Source organism: Schistocerca nitens, chromosome 2 (genome assembly GCF_023898315.1).
Source record: "Schistocerca nitens isolate TAMUIC-IGC-003100 chromosome 2, iqSchNite1.1, whole genome shotgun sequence".
Taxonomy (NCBI): Eukaryota; Metazoa; Arthropoda; class Insecta; order Orthoptera; family Acrididae; genus Schistocerca; species Schistocerca nitens.
Genome location: NC_064615.1, coordinates 101579635 through 101602311, shown reverse-complemented (window position 1 = coordinate 101602311; position 22677 = coordinate 101579635). Strand labels below are relative to the sequence as shown.

The 22677-nt window shown below is 41.8% G+C and overlaps 1 protein-coding gene across 1 annotated transcript in view; it reads right to left on the bottom strand.

Annotated features, from left to right (window-relative positions):
- The window catches only part of LOC126235764 (ubiquitin-like modifier-activating enzyme ATG7), a 110282-nt gene extending 89113 nt beyond the window's left edge, over nucleotides 1-21169 (bottom strand). The window contains exons 1-4 of the mRNA XM_049944563.1: nucleotides 20732-21169; nucleotides 20428-20623; nucleotides 20125-20238; nucleotides 8927-9180 (exon numbers count right to left, since the gene is read on the bottom strand). Coding sequence (XP_049800520.1) covers nucleotides 8927-9180; nucleotides 20125-20238; nucleotides 20428-20623; nucleotides 20732-20934 — 767 coding nt within the window. The 5' untranslated portion in view covers nucleotides 20935-21169. The remainder of the gene's footprint in view (nucleotides 1-8926; nucleotides 9181-20124; nucleotides 20239-20427; nucleotides 20624-20731) is intronic.
- Between the last annotated feature and the right edge of the window lie 1508 nt (nucleotides 21170-22677).

The window sequence follows — 22677 nt, the reverse complement described above, 5'->3', positions numbered from 1 at the left end:
ATTAGATGATGTGTGCTGACAAAGTATGTAGTATACAACAGGACCCACAGGCTGTGGGACCACTGTGACTCCTATATGCACTCTTCTGCATCCGTGGGAAATGCTGCAGAGAGCATGACTCCAGATACTTGTAGTGACCGGTCAGTTTGTTACTGAACAACTTCCACCTTGTATAGCTGCTGTTTATTTGCAGCAAGTCATAAAGTAATGGCAGCATAGTTCATCACGACCTTAGGTTACAACAGTATTTCAGTCAAATAAATTTCCACTACAAATTTGATACACATCCTGCTGTTACATTTTAACACAATGTTACTCATTTTTGTTTCCTTAATTACTCATAATGTATTTGAACATTTTACAGATAGGTATCCTACATGTTATACGTGCAGGAAATTACAAAATAGTATTTTTCCAGGTTAGATTGAGGGTTCACTGAAAGTAACCACTAGTGCCAGGCAATGTATCTCAGAGGATCTCTGAATCCCTGGCATTTATAGGGAAATCTTGTAACAACCACACTATCTGGGCACACCTTAAATAGTGACCAAGAGAACATTTGGTTGGCTGGTTGGATTGAGAGAAGGGATCAAACTATGTGGTCATCAGTCCCTCCGGCCTTGGGATAACTAAAACCGATAAAACCTCACACTATAAGAGGGAACTACAATGGCCATAAAATTACAAACTATTGACAGAGTAGGAAGGAAGAAGGCAGAAGAAGAAAGGAGAGATAGAAAGCAATGAATGACAGCAGCATGAAGAAAGAAGCACAGGTAGACAAGGTAGACACTCAAGATAAAACAGACTCCATAAGGAGAGGAGTGGGAAAACAGATGGCTAGGGTGAACCACCAAGCCCAATCAAAGCCAGTCCAATCGGGACGAATGGGGGAGCAAGACAGCCTGCCATCCCCTCCACACACCAATAAGGTTGAAGGTTCTACCCTTAAATAAAGCAATAAAAACCCCATCACAAAAAAACTGTAAAATGAGATCAGCCGCTGAGGCATTGTCAGCTAACACCAGGGGTTGCGAGTCAGGAAAGCCAGAATTCTGTCGCATGACGGTTAAGTTGGGACAGTCCATTAAGAGGTGAACCACAGTCAACATCAATCCACAACGACAGAGAGGGGGGTCCTCACAACGGAGGAGATAGCTGTGAGTCAGCCAAGCATGGCTGATGCAGAGCCAGCAAAGGATGACAGAGGCCTTACGAGAGGCCCGTAAGGAGGACCGCCACATAGTTGTAGAATCCTTTATCATCCTGAGCTTGTTCAGAGAAGAAAGAGTGTACCATTCTGCATTCCAAAGTCCCAAAACCTGATGACGTAATGCTAAGTGAAGATCTATTTCCGGAATGCCAACAGCAAGTTAGTAGCCAATTTAGCCAGTTGATCAGCAAGTTCATTGCCATGGATCCCAACATGGCCTGGGGTCCAAATGAAAACCACTGAGTATCCATGTTGATCAAGAAGAGAAAGGGAGTCCTGGATAGCTATGACCAACAGATGGCGAGGGAAGCACTGGGCAATAGCTTGCAAACTACTCAAGGAGTCACTACAGATAGCGAAGGACAGTCCTGAGCAGAAGCGGATACGGTCCAGTGCGTGCAAGATGGCTCTCAATTCTGCAATAAAAACACTACAGCCATCTGGCAAGGAACGAAGTTCCTTGTGTCTCGCATAGGTGTAAGCATAACCAGTGTGACCAGCAACCATGGAGCCATCAGTATAAATCACTTCTGAACCCTGGAATGAACTGAGGAGACAGTAGAATTGGTGGTGAAGGGCCTCCGGAGGGACAGAATCATTTGAATTCATGGAGAGACACGACAGAGCTGTGGCCGAGAGATGCACCACAGAGGGGTACGTGTGTGAGCGGAGAAAAGAGGCGGTACAGGGAAGTGCTGGAGCTCAGAAAAGAGCAACTGAATGCGGGCAGCCATGGTAAGCCCACATTGTGGCCGCCGCCGTGGGAGGTTGATCTCCGTGTCTGGATAAAGGAGACCATATTTAAGTCATACCGCACGATGGCGGATGGGGTCTAGTATCTGGAATGTCAAAGGTGACGCAGAACCATAGACATGACTCCTGTAGTCTAAATGAGACTGGACCAGTGCTTTGTACAATCACAGTAGAATAGAGCAGTTTGCACCCCAGGTGGTATTGCACAGACATCTAAGAACATTGAGATGTAACCAGCATGTCCTCTTCAGCTGGCAAAGATGAGGGAGCCATGTCAACTGGGAATCGAAGACCAGACCCAAGAAGCGCTGGCCGTCCACCACCTCGAGGGACTGGCCATCGAGGAACAGGTCCAGATGGGGATGGACTGTACGGCAACAGCAGAAATGCATGACACACAACTTGGCCACCGAAAACTGAAAACCATGGGAGAGAGCCCAAGGTTGCGAGAGGTAGATTGCCCCCTGTAGACAGCATTCTGCAGTTCCCATGACGGAGGAAGCAACGTACACTCATGCTCATAAATTAAGGATAATGATGATACATGGTGAAACAATGGTCTGGTTGGTGGTTTGCGGGTTTAAATCACCTCAGGTGGTGCATTTGACCTGCGGTCATCGCACAGTGGCGCTGGCAGCAGTCCACATACGCAGAGGTGTGTTGGTGCATGTCAGAGTATGGCGCAGCGAGTAAGTGTGCAGATGTTTTCAGACGTGCTAATGGTGATTGTGTGTTGAAAACGGCTCAAAGAACACACATATTGATGGCGTTATGAGGGGTAGAATACTAGGGTGACTGGAGGCTGGTCAAACACAGCAGGTCGTAGTACGGGTCCTCCGTGTGCCACAAAGTGTGATCTCAAAATTATGGCAATGATTCCAGCAGACAGGAAATTGTCCAGGACGTCCACAGTGTACAATACCACAAGAAGACCGATATCTCACCATTAGTGCCCGCAGACGGCCACGGAGTACGGCAGGTAGCCTTGCTCAGGACCTTACTGCAGCCACTGGAACAATTGTCTGCAGACACACAGCCTACAGATGACTGAGCAGACATGGTTTATTCGCCTGGAGACCTGCAAGGTGCATTCCACTGATCCCTGGTCACAGGAGAGCCAGTAATGCCTGGTGTCAAGAACACAGTATATGGTCATTGGAACAGTGGTCCCAGGTTATGCTCACAGACGAGTCCAGGTATAGTCTGAACAGTGATTCTCACTGGGTTTTCATCTGGTGTGAACCAGGAGCCAGATACCAACCTCTTAATGTCCTTGAAAGGGACCTGTATGGAGGTCGTCGTTTGATGGTGTGGGGTGGGATTATGATTGGTGCATGTACACCCCTGCATGTCTTTGACAGAAGAACTGTAACAGGTCAGGTGTATAGGGACATCATTTTGCACTAGTATGTCTGCCTTTTCAGGGGTGAGTGGCTCCCACCTTCCTCCTGATGGATGATAATGCACGGCCCCATTGAGCTGCCATCATGGAGAGAGCCTCGAAACAGAAGATATCAGGCGAATGGAGTGGCCTGCCTATTCTCCAGACCTAAACGCCATCGAGCACGTCCGGGATGCTCTCAGTCGACGTATCACTGCACGTATTCAAACCCCTGTGACACTTCAGGAGCTCCGACAGGCACTGGTGCAAGAATGGGAGGCTATACCCAAGCAGCTGCTCAACCACCTGTTCCAGAGTATGCCAACCCGTTGTGCGGCCTGTGTACGTGTGCATGGTGATCATATCCCATACTGATGTCAGGGTACATGCGCAGGAAACAGCGGCATTTTGCAGCATGTGTTTTGGGATGGTTTTCTCGACATATAACCAATACTGTGCACTTAAAGATCTGTGCCGTCAGTGTTCCCTATGTGCCTGTGCTATTAGCACCAGTTTTGTGTAGTACCATGTTGTGTGGCACCACATTCTACAATTATCCTTAATTTATGAGCATGAGTGTAGGTACAAAAATCGTCAGCATACAAAAAGGGGGACACTGTCAGCCCAGCAGCCACCACAAGTCCATTAATGGATACAAGAAAGAGAGGGACGCTCAGCAAGGAACCCTGTGGAACCCTATTTTCTTGCAGATGGGAAGTGCTGTAGGTGGAACCAATTTGGACCCAGAAAGAGTGACAAGAAAGAAAGTTACGGATAAAAACGGGCAGAGTGCCACGAAGGCCCCATTCGTGAAGGGTGGTGAGGATCTGGTGGCACCAGGTGGTGTTGTAGGCTTTATGAAGTTCAAAGAAGACTGCAATGTGTGCCGATGGGCAAAAGCTGACCGGATAGCAGACTCCAGGTGGACCAAGTTATTCACCATAGAGTGGCCACGGTGAAAACCACCTTTAGTCGATGATAAAAGGTTGTGGGATTCAAGCCACTGACTCACCAGGCATTCAAGGAGCTTGCAGAGGGTGTTGGTAAGGTTAATTGGACAGTAGCTATCCAACTGAAGAGATGGCTTCCCAGGCTTCAACACCAGAATAACAGTGCTTTCCTGCCACAGGGTAGGAAATACCCCCTCACTCCACAGACGGTTGAAAAGGGTCAGTATACGACGGTGGCCAGCCACCGATAAGTGTTGGAGCATTTGGTTATGTATCCGATCCGGTCCAGGAGCCGTGTTGGGACAAAGGGCGAGGGCGCTGGTGAATTCCCACTCGCTAAATGGGGCTCTAAGCAGCGAGAAACAAAAGACAAAGGCAGTCGTTCCGAGCACTCTTTCAGTAGGAGGAACGTGGGCAGATACTGAGTGGATGCAGAGGCTTGGGCAAAGTATTGAGCGAAATGCTCTGCGACAAAGTCCGGATGGGTAAGGACAACACCATGCACAGAAATTTCTGCAATGCCGGTGGGAGGACGAGGGCCAAAAATTCGCCTGAGTTTCGCCCAGACTTGTGAAGAGGGGGTGTATGGTCCTATGGCAGCCACATATTGTTCTCAGCAAATCAGTTTCTGAAATTTGATTAATGCGCCCAGGTGCGGAGTTGTTTAAAGACTAGAAGGAGAGCAGTATAAGGGTGCCACTTGAAGTGTTGATGAGCATGGCAGCGGTCTTTTATGACCACAGCAATTTCCACAGTCCACCAAGGGACCATCTTCCGACGGGGGGAACCTGAGGAAGAAGGGATGGCTGAAACAGCTGCGGAAAGAATGGCGGCAGTCAAAGTCTGTGTAGATTCATCAATACTGCTGGTGGTAGTAAAAGGGGGGATGGTAGCAGAGGAGAAGGCACCCCTATCAGCTTTAGAGAATGCCCACCTGGGGGGGGGGGGGGGGGGGTGATGGAGCGAGATACACTGAAGGAAGGTCAAAACAATCGGGTAATGATCGCTGTCACACGAGTCATCATGGACACCTCACTGAATGGAGGGAAGAAGGCCGGGACTGCAGATGGGGAGGTCAATGGCAGAGAAAGTGCTGTGTGCCACACTAAAGTGTGTGGGAGCATTGGTGTTTAGTAGACAGAGGTCAAGCCCTGCCAGAACAGCTTCAACTGTCCTGTCCAGGGCAGTAGTTGTGTAACTACCCCAAAGAGGGTTGCTGGCATTAAAGTCACCTAGAAGCTGGAAGGGAGAAGGGAGTTGTTGAAGAAGGGTGGTTAGGGCAAGGGATAAAGGGCGGCCTGTCAGGCAGGAGGTAGAGATTACAGATTGTGACTGGAGCGGCCAGATGGACCCTGACAGTAATTTCTTCCTGGGTGGTATGGAGGGGAACCCATTTACTAACAATGTCCTTGTGGACCAAGGTGCAAACACCACCAGAAGCCCACAAGGGGCCGATTCGGTTACGACAGAAAGTGTGCAACCCATGAAGGGTGGGTGAGTAAGAATTGACAAAATGGGTCTCCTGGAGAGCAATGCAAGCAGCAGAGTAGGAGGAAAGAAGGGGCTGCAACTCCGGGAGGTGACACAATTATCCATTACAATTCCACTGGAGGATTCTCAAGCTGGAATCCAAATGGGAAGTGAACAGACCAGAGCTGGTCACTCCGCTGAGTCACCATCCATCACCGATAAGGATGGGGTAATGTTCATGTAGTTGGGGTCAGACTCTGTTGGTTCATTGGCTGGAGGAGGGGAAGGCGCCACCTCATGGGGTACCAGAGGGGCCTTGCTCTTGTTCTTGTGTTTCTGCTTCTTCTCTTGTGGAGGAAGAGAAGGGCAGACTGCAGCAAGGTCGAGCATGAAATTACACCTAGCAATCTTGGCGCCCACCGGCCGCGGATCACGCGGCTGATGTGGAGTTGCAGGTCGCCTTTCAGGGGGGTACCAGGAAGAGGAGTCCCGGGAGTGAGCTCCAACACCAGCGGCTGCCGAAGACGGGGAGCACTTCTCCAGTGGGGGAGCAGCACTCGAAGTGGTGGGTATGGGCACTGATGGGGAGGGGGAAGGGGAGTGGGAGCAGAAGGGTGAGGAGGAAGGTGCAGTACAAATGGGGTGGGGCTGGGAAGAGGAGGGGGTAGGAGGGGCATGGACGTAACTGAAGCAAAAGAAGAAGTTATAGGCACGGGATGGAGCTGGTCATACTTTCAACAAGCCTCAGTGTAGGTAAGTTGATCTAAGGTCTTATATTCTTGAATCCGCTGTTCTTTCAGGGAGCACGGGCACTCTCCTCATGGAGGGGCGCCCACAGTCACTGCAGAGGGGATCATGGGTGCAGCGGGAAGACGTGTCCAAACCGTAAGCATTTAAAGCATCATGTCAGTGGTGGAATGTAAGTTTTTATATCACAATGATACACCATCACCTCGACCTTCTCTGCGAGCATATTCCCCTTGAAAGCCAGGATAAAGGCACCTGTATCGGTGTGATTATTTTTAGGGCCTCGTTGTACACGGCGGATAAATCGAACTCCTCACCGCTCGAGGTTTGCACAGAGCTCCTTGTCAGTTCGGAGAAGAAGATCCTGGTGGAAAATGATGCCCTGTACTGAGTTCAAGGATTGGTGGGGTGCGACAGAGATTGCGATGTCCCCGAGATGGTCACAAGCATGCAGGGCTTCAGAATGGGCAGCAAAAGATGTCTTTATGAGCAAAGAACTGGACTGCATTTTACTCAAGGATTCCACTTCGCCACACTTATCTTAAATCGTCTACATGAAAAACAAAGGCTTGGTCATGGCAAAACTTTCACCATCTGTCCTGGTACAAACCAGGTACCGAGTTTCAACCCAAGCCGGTGAGCTTGACCCTCTTCCCAGGGGGTGGCCAGGGAGTGGAAGGCCGAAGGATCAGAAGAAGGAGTGTCATGTCTTCTATCACTCTGAGAGATGGCCACAGAATGGCCAGGATGTTGACACTTTTGTTGCTTCATGTGCAAGGTGTCCACCCTAGTACCACCCACTCTGACCAGGGGCTCACCCTGTTGGCGCCACCCAGCCACAGCAAGGGCCGTCTGGCACGGCGGCCATTGCAGGGAGTTCTGATGCCCCAAAGTGATGAGCATTGACTCCTTGGCACACACAAGGCGTTAACAGCTCAGGTACTAGCAGTGTGATCCCTGTGTTGTCAGGGGGCTCAGCCAAGTGGATACTTAACAGCCCCACCACACGGACTGGCACCTTGCTGGTGACCTAGCAGGAAGGGAACCAGGGTGTAAGGGGAAAAGGGAGGGGGAGAGGAACCTGCACCATGGAAACTAGGTTGGGAGATCATCCACAAATGGCTCACACTGAACAGAAAATGTTTCAATATAAAGAAGTCCACCAAGAGGGAAGGGAGGGGGCAGGAAGAAAGGTTCAAGGACAAAGAAGGAGAGGAACAGGGATGGTAATGCAGTCTGGAAAAAGGAAGAAGGCTGCAATAGCTTGGGGCCCCGTGCACGCTAGACACGTACCCACAAAAGGGACTGTGGGCCGCCTGGGGGAAAGAGAACACTTGGTACTCTGTTTCTCTCCTTGACTTGAAAACCCTAGAGACAGTTCTTTTCTATATATAAATTTCTCCCCAGTGGAGAAAAGATCCTAGCATGTGGGTCTGTTCTGAAATGAAAACTTTCACTCTCTGGAAGAGAAGTCAGCAAAGTGAAAAATGTTGAGAGGTTGCAACTGTGTCCCAGAAGATGAATTAAATCTGAATTTATTTCTTCAAATGTGGTGTTCTGTCACAGACAGGATCAGTGCTTTACCACGTTACTAGCTCCAGTTATAAACAATACAACGGTTGTAGTCAAGTCTTTCCTGGCATAACATTTTATCCTTTATGATAAGCAGTAGTGTTTCTGAGGAGTTCAGAAGAGTATGTACAAATATAAATTAAAAATATAAAATGATTAAGGTTTTTAAATCACAGTTTTTAAAAAAATTAAATTATATAAATAATTTGCATGCACTCAAAAAATTCTATTTCTTATGCTACAACATCGATGGCTCAGTTCTTGAAATTCACAAAGTGGTCACATTTTTTTTTTATATTACTTGCCAAATATTGATTTGTAATGATGTATATTGAAACTATGAACTGGTCTGTGACACAAACACAGATATATTCATAAACAACTCATTCTTTGTATTATTACAGATGTCAGTTTATACCTGTTCCTTAATTTACAAAGAGCCAAGGTCAATGAAATTACTACTATTTCTTGGTGGACAATTTCATTTTGCCACAATGCATTAGATGGATTAGAAATAAGCATTACTTAAAAGACATCAATAAACACTGATGATGGAAATTGAACAAAATAGTAAGTGAAAAAGAAGCCAGTAGTATTTCACTGCCTGAAATTAATACTGCTTTGTTATGAAGTTACTGATTACTGAGAAGTCTTGTACCCAATATATGACATCTGTCAGCCACAGAAAAATTTCAACTTTAAAGAATTAAAAGATTTTTAACACAATATAATCAAGAATGAAGACCAAACTTTGTTTCCATTACTATTGTACTTTAAGAGATAAATGCAGTGAGAGAAAAATCACAAATTACAATTCAGGCAAACTCCTAGACAACATACCAGTGGTAGATGACAAGCGCCAGTAGGTTCCGTAATGGCCATCCAGGATTAGCAGGTAATACTGATGGATCAGCAAACCCAAGATACAATCCATTTGTTATATTATTTTCATTTTCTATATGACATTCTTGTTTCAGTAAATCAATGTCACATAGCGGAAGTATGGAAACTTTACCACTTTGTACTTGTACTAAGAAAAATGGACGTTGTTTCCAGTCTTTAATATTTGTATAGGCATCCAGAAGTTGCTGCATCTAATGAGATAAGCAATGTACATATAAGTTCATGTTCTTAATGCTCATATGAGCATACATAAATATGTAGTAAAACCATCTCGGAGAGGAAGTCACCTGGAATGACACTGAGTACTTGCTTTTTTGACAGCCTAAATTTTCTTATCAGAGGTAAAATTCTGACCACTGTCAAGATGCACAGAGTTCTTTACACAAAAAGTTGACATTGTTTCAATTGATTAGTTGTTAGCTACAAAAAATAGATGACTCAGAATTTTTTTCGATTATGAAGAGGATCACTTAATGATGAAGCTACTAATTAACAGGTTTCCTAAAAAAAAGTTCAGTTTTCTTGATTGGTCTGATTTGATTTCTTACTTGATCATGTTGATTACATATTCTACAAATGGTGTACAAGTAATATAGGACAAGTCATGTGAAATAATAGAAAATTATGTGAGCATTTTATATATTATACAAATACTTACATTATGAAAAGGATATTTGCTTACATATATGGGAGATGCTGAATTGCAGACAGGCACAACAAAAAGACTGTCTGAGAGTGAGCTTTTGACGAACAAGGCCTTTGTCGAAAATAGACAACACACACTCTATATGTGTGTACGTGTGTGCATGTGTGTGTTTTGTCTTGTTGGCCAAAAGCTCAATTTATGACAGTCTTTTTGTTGTGCTTATCTGTGACTTAGCATCTCTGCTACAAGGTGAGTAGCAACTATCCTTTTCATAATACTGTCACATTCCATCTTGGATTTTCCACTGTTTGATAGAAGTACTTATTTTCTATGAATGATTGTTTGCAGAGAATATTACAACCTGCATTTCACTGGTATTAATTTAAGTGTGCACATTTTAACCTATGACATAAATAAATTTATATTTTATAATTATAATTTATGGCAGAAATACACAATTTTGTTACATTCCATCCTGGATTTTCCTTTGTTCAATTTTGTCTTCATGATTTAAATAAAGATTTTATTTTAAGAATGTTTTTTCGTTATTTAATCTAAGTGGTTTTCCCTATTTTGACTCAAAAGGTTGTTTTATCCCACTACGAATTAATTCATTTTATGATAAGTTTGTTCTCTGAGGAATGTTTTTAGTTTCCCTTGGAATATCTGTATGCTATTAATTTCCTTTTTTTTACTGATGGGAAGCTTAGTTGCTCCCCTATGGACTTTAGTGAGAGTTGCCGAGACTTGGTTGAAATTTTTCCCCAATCTCGTGTTATTCTTGTGAATGTCACAAGTCGTCCCCCCCCCCCCCTCCCCCTAGAATAATTCCTTGTTGCTGGCTACAAACATCAGTGAGTATATCAAACAATGGAAACCCCAGGTAGAAGTATCAACAATGTGCTGATAACCATGAAGAAGACATGTTAGGCATTGAGTATACATATTGATCTGTAAAAGTAAATATTCTGAGAGTCTTAGAGAGAGAGACCACTGCAGGATGTTCTGTTAGAGAACCCACATATTAACCTCACTGCTTGTTTTTGCTGTTTGAACACTTTTTCAACTCCTGTAGCATTTCCCCAGAAGATAATACCATAGGACAGAACAGAACAGAAATATGCAAACTATGACAAGAGCAATATTTCTCTGCCAAAATGTGAGAAATAGTTCTGAGGGAAAACCACGCTGTGCTAAGTTTTTTGACCAACTGATCAACTTGCTCTTTCCATCCAAGCTATCTGTCTATCTGGATGCCTATGAATTGTGTATGAATGATTTCATAAAATTTTTGGATGTTGATCTCCATTTCAGGAAGTTGAAGTCTTTTATTTACTGTCTGAAACTGTATAATGTTAGTTTTTCAAAATTTATGGTTAGGCTATATGGTATGAACCATTTGTGTACTTGGTTAGTGACTGAGAGGGCTGTATGTATCCTGCATTGCGGAGTTGGGACCCTTGATCAGAATAATTGTATCATCCGCAAACATGACTATTTTTGCTCGGCCATTAATTGTAACTGGTAGATCATTAATGTAGATCAGGAAAGTCAGTGGGCCAAGGACTGAGCCCTGGGGAACTCCATATTTTATAAGGTGTGATTGAAAAGTTTTAAGAATGGATCTGCTACTGCTTACTGGTTTGGTGGGCAGGTACACGGTGGGTGGGGAGTGAATCATTGCCTTGTCCTTGAACGTCCTCTGACAGGAAACTGTGTTTCCTTTATTCAGTTCATTGAGGCAGCTGGTTGAGTGTATGTGTGTTAGGGCTTGTTGCCGCATTCTGTCTGTGTGAAAATGGATGTAAAAAGGGACCAACGAGTTTGTGTGAAATTTTGTTTAAAACCGAGAAATCAGCTTCTGAGACTTACCAACTATTAAAAACAACCTTTGGAGATAATTGTATGAGTCAGTCAAATGTTTTTGTCTGGTTCAACAGATATAAACATGGCCGTGAATCATTTGAAGATGAACCACTGTCCGGCCATCCTTCCACCTCAAAAACAAATGAAAATGTGAAAGTTCGTGACTTAGTGTGCTCTGGTCATAGATTTACAATTAGGGAGATGGCTGATGAACTTAATTTAAGTTTCTATGTAATTCAGTCAATTTTTAACTGAAGATCTGAACATGCGTCGAGTGTCCGCAAATTCATTCAAAAAGTGTTGTCAAGTGACCAGAGACAATACCAACTTGAAGTGTGCCAAGAACTGTTTAATCGGACTAAAAATGACCCAGATTTGTTAATTGGATAATTACAGGCGACAAATAGTGAGTATTTGAATAATATGATCCTGAAACCAAAGTATAGTCTTTGCAGTGGAAGACCCCAGGTTCACCAAGACCAAAAAAAGCACGGCAAAGTCTATCGAAGGTGAAGACAATGTTGATGACTTTTTTCGATTCTACCGGTATTGTGCAGCATGAATTTACCCCTGGATGATAGACAATTAACCAGGAATACTACAAATGTGTCCTTGAGCATTTGCACGAAAAGGTGTGGAAGAAAATGCCTGTATTGTGGAAAGACAGGAGTTGGGTGCTACACCATGACAATGCTCTGGCTCATCGTGCCTTCTCCATCATTGAATTTCTGACCAAATTCAAAATTCGTGCGCTTCCACAACCACCGTATTCCCCACTTTCCAATCACACCTCATAAATTTCCCAGTTTGAGTTTACTGTTAGACTAGCCCCTATTAAGATAACACTTTGCTGCCTGTTGTGTAGATAAGATTCTAGCCATGTCAAAAGTTTGTCTTTGATGCCATAGTGTGGAAGACTTTTTTAGCAACATGTTCTGATCTACACAGTCAAAGGCTTTAGATAGGTCACAAGAGATCCCAATTGGATAATTTCTGAGATTTAATTCACATTCAATTTCATCTGTTAGGCTAAATATTGTTCTCTTTGTGGATAATCCCTTATTAAAGTCGAACTTTGTAGATGTCAGTAGGCCATTTTGTGTCATGTGGCCACAAATCCTATCATAAACTATTGTTTCGAACACCTTTGAGAACACTGGCAGCAAAGAGACGGGCCAATAACTGGATAGTACATTCATTGGCCCACTTTTGTGGATGGGCGTCACTACTGCATGTTTTAGTTCCTCGGGAAATGTCTCAGTTTTCATTGACAGAATAGTATAATATGTGACTGATTAAGTCTGCACATGATTTTAAAATACAATTTGATATTCCATCATATCTGGAAGATCCAGGGCTTTTAAGTAATTTTTTTTTTTTTTCAATTTCTTTAGGAGCTGTCCTTTCGAAATGAAGTGCTACATTTGGTGTGATTTGAATGTGATTTAGTAGGTCTATGGCTTCTGTGGGAGACTGTTTATTATGGTTCCCTGCACTTCCAGCTATAGTGAGAAAAAAGTTATTAAAATCGAGGCTGCAACTTTTTGGTTATTCTTGTCTGAAACACAACTAGAGGACTATGGAGTCCCTGCTAGTTCAGATTTTATGTTCTTATTTGTCTCACTTTTTATGATGTTCCATATGGTTTTTACTTTGTTGTTTGACTTGCTAAATTTTTAGTCAAAATGCATTTGTTTAGCCTTCTTGATTACCCACATTAGAATTTCACTGTATTTTTTGTATTGTAGTTTCACTGATAGGTTTGTTCTAGCCCTATGTTCTACACCTAAGTCTTTCTTTTTAGCACGTGATATTTTGATACCAGCTGTTATCCAAGCTTTCCTCCCACAACAGTTTGATATTTTAATCTTTCTTTGGGGAAAGCAGGCTTCAAAATGTTTGAGAAATAAATCCAGGAATGAACAGAATTTCTCATTCATTGTAACTGCCTGGTACACTTCCTCCCATTGCTCGTGTTGTGATTAATGTACCCAGAATGTAATAACACCAATCTGTGGAAACATAGATGGACCAAATACATTAACGCATAACCTTGCAGCAATAAGAATCAATAAAATCATGCTGAGTTTTCAGCTGTGCCAAGTGTTTAAATTTCTACAACCTTTCAACAGCTCACTTCTCAGCCACTGTTAAGCAGTACCTGACTGGTAAATCTGATACTGCTTGTTCTCTAGTCCCTGTAAAATTGTGTTTACAATCATTGTCTTGCTAACCAGAAGATGACAGTGACTTAAATTATGGGCCTAATTTTTCTTGGAAAGTATTTAGACTCATTGACATCAGTTCCTGTGCGTTAGCAGTAACATCGGCATTATCTCCTGAATATGCATCTAGTGTTGCAGTGACTGTTACTGCGTTCGCCACTTCGTGCTTCCTGTATGTGTTTATGAATGCTAATATGTGATAGTTCAACCTTAAGTAAAGAAATTCTGACACAAAAAGTACCATTTATTAAACATCTTCACAAAGCCTACAGCCAATGAAAGACACTTCAGATCATTTGAGGATGGATATGCAAGCAGGTGGCCTCCAAGGAACAGAAAAAGAATTTTGTGTTGTTGAAGAGAGACAACATTAAATCAGTATTGAGGTTTCCAGAGAGAGAGTGAGAGTGAGAGTGAGAGTGAGAGAGAGAGAGAGAGAGAGAGAGAGAGAGAGAGAGAGAGAGAGAGAGAGAGGGGGGGGGGGGGGGCGGGGGGGTTATGCGATAACCCATAATGCCCTTGAAAAGTGTTGTAGGACTAAGAATGTCAAGCGCATAGAAGAATCCTTGTGAGTGGGCGCTATTACCTTAGGCAGACAGTGCACATTATAGAGCAACAAAACTGGGTATACCGAAACTGTTGACACCTAAATTCTTTCACGAAATCACCTATGATGAAAGATGCGTTAGAAAATCTGCACAGAATTTTAGTCAAGAATGGGCCTGCCACCAAATTTCTGGGCTAGTAAAATAAAAGCTGTGATTGAGTGCCTAATGAAAACACACACAACTAACATGGTGGCTTATAGTTGCGTTCAGTTTAGGACATGGCAATTTCAAAGTTGAAGCAGGAGTTGCAAAGCACCAAATATTGCTTCATACAGCATGCCAAATCAAAAACCTTTCAGCCATCTAATTTTGAAGCTGTTATTTTTTTCAGCTGCCAATTTTGGCGATTTACTATGCCATCTTCGGGCACCTCACCAATGTGTATCTTCAGGCCCCTGACCGATGTGTAGGAAGAGTCGGCAGATGATAGCTGAAGGGATTGCTCTAGCAAGCAGAAACCTGCAGATACCAGTATCTGAATGCTGGACCCCATTTTGACTGGAAACGAGGTTGGAATCTTCCTATACATCAATCAGGGGCCTGAAGATGGCATAGCAAATCACCATAACTGGTAGCCAAATAAAATAACAGTTTGTAAATTAGATGGCTGAAAGGTGTTGGAATTGACATCCTGTAGTGAACAGCTGAGTCCCACAACCATCTCTAAAAAGATGGACATGCAGAGAATTGCTTCATATGGTTATGGACTAAGCACCACTGATGTCACAACTAACAGCATGGCAACATAAGGATGAAGTCATCAACCACATAACATTGTGTTACCAATCAACAATGCTTCAGAAGTACTCTACTAAAATCTTGTGAAAATTTAATGACGTGATGGAGAATGAAGAAGTGTAGATATTGGTGTTTAAGAGCCTATCAACAATGACGTCATTAGAGAGACAGTACATATTCTGGCAAAAAACTAGCCATCTCCTACTCTCATCTACACCCATATTCTGCTAACCACTGAGAAGTGAATCACAAAAGGTAACCCCCCGCCCCCTTCCCCCATTGTACTATTTATTAAGGTTTCTATCTGTTCCATTCACATATATAGCTCAGGAAGAAATATTGGGTGAAGTCCTCTGTGCAAACCATAATTAGTCTAATGCTGTCATGGGGTACTTACAAGAGCCAAATGTGGGGAGCAGTACTATACTGCCAGACTACTTACTTAAAATTTTTGAAATGGGCTTTTGTGTAATAGTTTGCATCTATCTTCAAGCAGCTGCCAGTTCACGTGTTTCAGCATTTCCATGACACTATCCTATGGGTCATACAAACTGACCATTAGTGCTGCCCTCCTTTGTTTACATCCAATACTCCCTGTTAGGCCTATTTGGTATTGGTCTCACAACCTAAGCAACATGATGGGCTGCATGAGTATCTTGTATGAAATCTCTTTTAGAGGCTGACTGAATATTCCTAGTATCCAATTACTGAGCAGATGTCTGATACTTGCTTAGCACAGGACTGAGAGTATGTGATTATTCTATTTCATATTCTGATAAATAGCTACAACAAGATTGTATGAGTTGACTGATTCTAATAGTGACTCACTGATATCGCAGTCACAGAAAACTACAATTTTGTGTTTCATGAAGTGCAAAATTTTACATCTCTAGTATAAAGCACACAACCAATCATTGCACCATTTACAAATCTTATCAAGATCTCAATGAATATTTGTGCAGCTTTTTCCATACAGTGCTTCATTACAGCTAACTGCGTCGTCTGCAAAATGTCTAAGGTTACTATTAATATTGTAGATCAGATCATTAATATACAACATAAACAGCAAGTGCCCCAACAAACTTCTTGGGGGATGTCTGAAACACTCAGTTAGCCCCACAATACTAACTGGCCATTGCATCACCTTCGCTGTACACATGATGCCATCTGGATATGGTACGGATGGGCATAGTGTCATCTCACCACTCTACCAGCCAGGACAGAAACCAGTAATACCTCAACTAGCCTCACGAGGTTGAGTGTACCCTGTTACCGCCCTTTCATCAAGGAAAAATATCCATGGCGGTACTAGGAATTGAATCTGAAGCCACCACACAGCAGGCAGATGCACACACCTCTCAACTATAAAGACAGACAGTGTGATACTGTGTTGAATGCTCATGGCCCACATTAAACTTTCTGCAAGATGCTCAGCTAATCTGTCTTTCTGCTACCTGTTCTGATAAAGGACATGATTTGTGTATTCCCATCTCTCATTGCAGCAACAGGTACTGTAATTTTGTCATATGATGACATGGTTGGAGACCATGGCTGTTATTTGAAGATAAATGTTGATGGTGTATTATGTCACTCACGCAAAGTGAAGTGTAACGAAATTGTGGTCATGATAGCTGAAACCATGTATTAGTTTAATAGTTATGGATGGAAAACTGTTTGTGGGTTTCTGTCATCTGTTTTGGACGTAACACTTATAAGCATGGATGCTGCTTGTCTCCAAGCCAGGACAGCAATCACACTGTTACCATGAGTTGCAGTAAATGCATGGGGTGTGTAATCTCCATGAGTCGGCATCCCACTCCAGAGCAGTGCAATGCACCATCGAGAAAACACATGTGCATGACAATGCTGAATGATGTCACGGCAGAACAGAAGAGTTCTAGAGAACTGTAAAAAAGTCATTAGTCGAATATACAAACTCAGATTGTACATATGAGTAACGTTTCCCTGTTGTTAGAGGTTGCACAATAAGTGATTGTATACTGAGATGCAATATAAGCACTTCTTAAGAGAAGAAGTACGTTGTATTCCTTTGTAGAAGGTTAAAAAATTGGCAAAATTTTTCACATTCCAGTATAGGTGTAACTGTAATGGTAATAAGGTCCAGCAAGCTGCTCTGGCATGGCCTGAGAGGAAATTTTAAATTACAGCTATTCAAACTTTCATGACAACATCAAATTTGAATCTAAACACAAATACTGTATTTAAAATATTTAAAGCAGAATGCTGCAATACACAAGAGACCTAATCTTTCTTCCAACTACTGGGCACAGTGTTTTGTTTGAGGGATCTTGCAGTATATTATGGTTAAAAGAGGGGCTAATTCAGCTGTAAATTTTGTATGGGCATTAAGAGGGTACCCACTAGGTCCTTTTTCAGTTTTGCTAACTTCAATCATTCCCCAATTCTCCTGAAGTTAATATCTATATATTTTTGCAATGTCGAGAGAATTAAACTGAAGCAGTATTCCTGGGTACTCCTTTGTAAAGAAACACTTGAAAATCGACTTTGGCATTCATGCTTATGGTTTGTTATACTCAGTTCCAGTGTCATCCTTAACAATAACTTTGGTGATACTAACAGTCCTTACAGACAACCACTATTTCTTTCTATTTTAGGAGGGGTGTTTCAATAAGACTGAGCTATGCCAGCCACTGTGGATTTGTTGTTCATGCCCTCTTGACAACCAAACTTGTTTCATTTAGCTTATCTCAACCTATAGCCCTATGCTTTGGTTTTTATCCAATGTGTAGTAGAGGTTGTTTCCTTACACAGACTGTATACTGTCGAGCATCCCTCTCATAATGAACTGTTTTTACTATTCATGTATCTATATAGAATTACGTCAGCCGTTTTGATAAATCTGATCCATAGTTCTTCTACACACTCCTGTCCACAGCTTAATGGTTGAAATTCTTCCTTGAGATATGATGCTACTGTTTCTTTTTCTAATTTACTGGTCATGTAAATCTATCTGTTGTAGTTAGCTTTTGTTCTTTAATAGTCACAGTTGCTACTCTTCCTCGCTGTCGCTCACCATACTAGTTTCTATGTGAACATTTTCAAACAAACTAAAGTTGCATTCACTTCAAGTGATTTAGTGGAACAATGTAAAATCTAAATCTAGAGGGTTGCATAAGGGTTTCAATGCCCACTCCTCCAAAATGTGATTTCAGTATTTCAGTCAATCCACCACCTGATTCAACTCCTTTAATTTAGCTGGAAGCTTGATGAGATCACACATAGATTAGTTTACACAACTTAATACGTGTGTATTTTTATCTTACAGAGAGGAGGGTGGAGAACACAGAGATGTTGCCATATGCCGTCATTATAGGCTAATGTTTTCAGGGGATATGGCTGGTTAAAACAGTGAAAGAAATACTAGTAACTTACAGAGTCAAATTTCGAACATAAAATTCTTTATTCACTGGTATCCACATACACATGCACCTATGAATGTGTCCCACACCCCTAGCACATGTCACAATATTTCTGAGAAATAAAGTCAATCACCAGACACACCATTTTTTGTGTTGGACTCCCCCTGAAATCTTATTTGTGGTGACAGACTGATTTGTAGTGTAGCCCAAGATCTATGTTAGGGTGGTTGTGAGCTGGGGAAGTCAGCGAATGTGAAAGTAGCAAATCTGGTTGTTGTAACAGACTGACCGGTAGTGAAACCGGGTCGACAGAAGCGTCCGATCCCACGCGTCGGCTTTGACCCGTGACGTAAGGGTGTTGTCGTGTGTGACGTCATGACGGCGCGGAGTTTGGTTTGAGTGTGGCTGTCTCCAGTTCTGTTTTCTCTTATTTTATTTACTTTTCTGATCTGTTCGTTCTATCTCGTGAGATTTTTTTTTAAAATTTAAAAACACTTATTACTTATTTTAATTATCTGTTTCCTCCAATTTCTGTTTTAGTTTATTATATTTATCTTTCTGATCTGTTCATTCTATCCCGTGAGATTTTTTTTTAAAGACAAAAAACACTGATCAGCTACTGAAGCATCTTTATCTTCTATGGGTTGCAGGGGTTATGACCCCTGGGGAGGTGGGTGGGTATTCATGCATGGCTGTCTTCACTTACACGTTGTAGCTACGCAAGGCGTCTAAATTTGTTTATATTTAGTTTGCCCCCCACCCAAAACACCCCATTTCCCGCGCTTGTCCCGTTAGTGTCATTAGGCTTCTTGTGGAAAGTGTGTGTGTTTGTTTTTGTTTCCGCCATATTTGTGACGACATGGGTCAAAGCAGACGGGCGGGATCGGACGCTTCCGTATTTCCGTGAAACCTAATATATATGTCCGCCACATTGGAAAATGCAAGGGGGCTCCAATACATAGCTTTTATCTGTAAGACAGTAGGCCTATACTTGCGAATATTTTCTACAGTAAGTTACTGCCTTAAATTTCTCTCCTGGAATTCACAATACAGCTGGTGTAGAACACAAAGGGCACCAACATATTATGTTATCAGCTGATCAGATGATACAACATTACCAAAATAATTTACAACTTATTTGACATATCTTTACCAATAGTGGCAACAGGATTTGACAGCCTGAGTGCAAGAAAGGGTCATGTCAGATGTGCAGTGGGCAGGTATGACTTCAGATTTACTATATATTACAGAAATATTGTTCACTGCAGAGGGTAATACTGTATTAGGGTTCATTTACAAGGATTACTGTTAACACTTTGCTGCTCCTGACTTCAAGCAAATGATATTTACACTGATATTTAATTTGATTCAATAACATAATATTGAGCATATGAGCAGCACTCACTTTTATGTTGACAAACACCAGTGCCCTTACAGTTCAGCTTTAAGGACTTGTCAATTTTATAGAGCCCATGAAAAGCAAGTATCCAGGTTCAAGTCTCAGTTCAAGGTTACCATTAATGAGCACTACAGCAAAATTTTATAGAGCCCATGAAAAGCAAGTATCCAGGTTCAAGTCTCAGTTCAAGGTTACCATTAATGAGCACTACAGCACATACTCTGCTAAAAATTACACACACTATGTACTTACCTGATCTCCACTAAATAATGTGTTCAGTTTTCTTGGCGGTCGAAACAGTTTAATGGATGGCAAGTTTATGGCTGGGAATGCAAACCAGTAATAGAAGTGGTATTTTTTTAAATCCTGCAAAAGATGTCATTGATTAGTACTCCTGAAATAACTGTTATGCTGAAAAAAAATCAATAGAATTAGATATTGTTTCCGTGTAACTGATGGAAAGTCACGACTTATTAGTTAAAACAATGATATTGACGGAAAAATTCTTCCATGAAAAACACTTTTTTTTGCAGAAATTCTGATTATAATACTTACAGCGTATGTCAGCAAGATAAACCTGGAAAGCAGAGACGGATTTTTCAAAGCTTCTGCTGTCCTTATAGAAGACAGTAAGTTTTGTCCATATTCATCTAAAAGCTGCACTTTGTTATATTCCTTGAATGACTCTAATGTGTTCTTATTTATAATTGTCCCATGCATCGGCAATGCAAGTGGTTGATCTTGAAAGTCTCTGTACAACGAAATGTACATTGTTAACAGTCGTTATCTAGGTAAATATTGTATATGATGATTGGCTTACTTTAATGGTGGAAGGAATGTTTATATGTATATTACTCACTGATTATACGAACTAAAATCAACATGAGCAGAACACATTGCGGGAGGTGTGGTACAAGTATAACAACCCCATACTGGTCTCGCTTCTTCTTTCAGTTTGTCTATTTCAAGTTTAATTTGCGAGAGTTTGTGCCAAAACGTTGTATGTACGAATGACTCGAAAGGTGCATACAACAAAACATCTCGGTCTTTTTCCTGACTCATAACGCTTGTGATACTTTTGACGTTTTAAACAACGCGAACAGATTGATTTTCTGACAAGAATTATGTGAACACTCTACGCTTACACTGGCGAACACATTAAGCGAATACAGTGAACAACATTTATTAAGTACTTCATGGCCCGACCAGTGTCATATCATTTTCGTCAAGCACCATACTGTTTTTTTAATTAAAAATTACGAAACAACACAGCACTGTGCACGTGACATTTGTTTCCAAATAGAATCGAAATCTTTACTGTCGACTCGAAACAAATTGACAGAAGTCGATGCCAACTGTCGATTCTATCACGTTATGTGTACATTTTAGTCAATACATCTATTTTTTTTTCTCGTATATATAGCTTGCATCATATGTACTTTTAAGCCATCAAAATTTAGAAGTCAACAATAGTACTGAGTTCATTGTTTCCTTCAGTCTTGTAATTAATTACTTTTTTATAACTAACGTTGCGTTTTAATACTTATAAGATTTTGTTTGCTTGGTGAGCTATGACTCTACACTGAATGATTCAAGAGTAGTTTGCACATTACACATTTATTGCACTTTCCTTTTGTACATTACGTGACACAGGCTTCTCCGCTTTGCAGCGGTGATGGTATCTACAGCCTTAATTGATTCGGTGGAATGGCTCGAGCTTCTCCCTGGTTTTCAGAGTCTGAGGGCATGTGAGGGGGAGAGCGATGTGCACTCTCCAATCTGATGGGCGTATTCGACTCTTATTTGTGTCACTGACTGACACCGTCACTTCTTTGGCGTTCCGTTCTGTTATCAAGGTGTACACGTCTCTCTTTTGAACACAGTTGGGTCCAGTGTAGGGCGGTCTTAAAGCAAGCCGTAAGCTCTCATTTCTCGGCCAGAATTGCGTCGTTGTCCGGTCTTGTGTACGAAGTTCGTTTTAGCTCCTTGATTCTGCGTTGTCATGGAACATACTTGTGCCATCTTTCTTTGTAACCGCTGACTCTGTAGTCGCCTCTGGTATTTAGTTTCATGTTCCATGGATCATTTTGCACGATCAATCGTAATGATTTGGAGAAGTAATTTTGCATTCACATCGGAAATTAATTTTTAAATATGGCTACATGATGAACGTTTATAAGCTTCCTCTTCTTCTTTTTCTTCTTTTTAACATATGGATGTGACTTAGTAATTCCTACCGACTACAGTTTACACTTTACAGTAATAGAAGAAATTCTTGTATGGAGTAGAAGCTAATGCAACAGCCGGGTGCTTCAATGAATGAAGTCACACAGGACTGCAAAACACTAGCAGGCCCACTAACTAAAAAGGACTTTTTTTTACTATTTGGTGGTGTAAATGATGTCTACCAAAACAACGCCAGAGAAGCTATCAGATCTGCCAGAAGGGCCCTGAATAATTTAAAAAATCTAAATGTAGTGTTATCGAGCATACCACTCAGAAAAGATCTAGGCCTAGTTCCAAGTTTGTGTGTGAACAAGGAAATTGAAGTCACGGACAGAAAACTGGAAAAGATTACCAAAGCCTTCCCAAATACATTGTTTTTAAAACTTGATGGCTTAGAAAGAGTGCATTATACCAGACATGGTACACATTTGAATAATATGGGAAAGCAATAGGTCTGTACACAAATAAAAAAGCTCATCTGAAAATTTATAGACAAGAAAGATGATGATCCTATTGTATTACAAATAGAAGCAGAAGACCCAACACAGTACTCTAATATGTGTATAGATATGAAGGTAA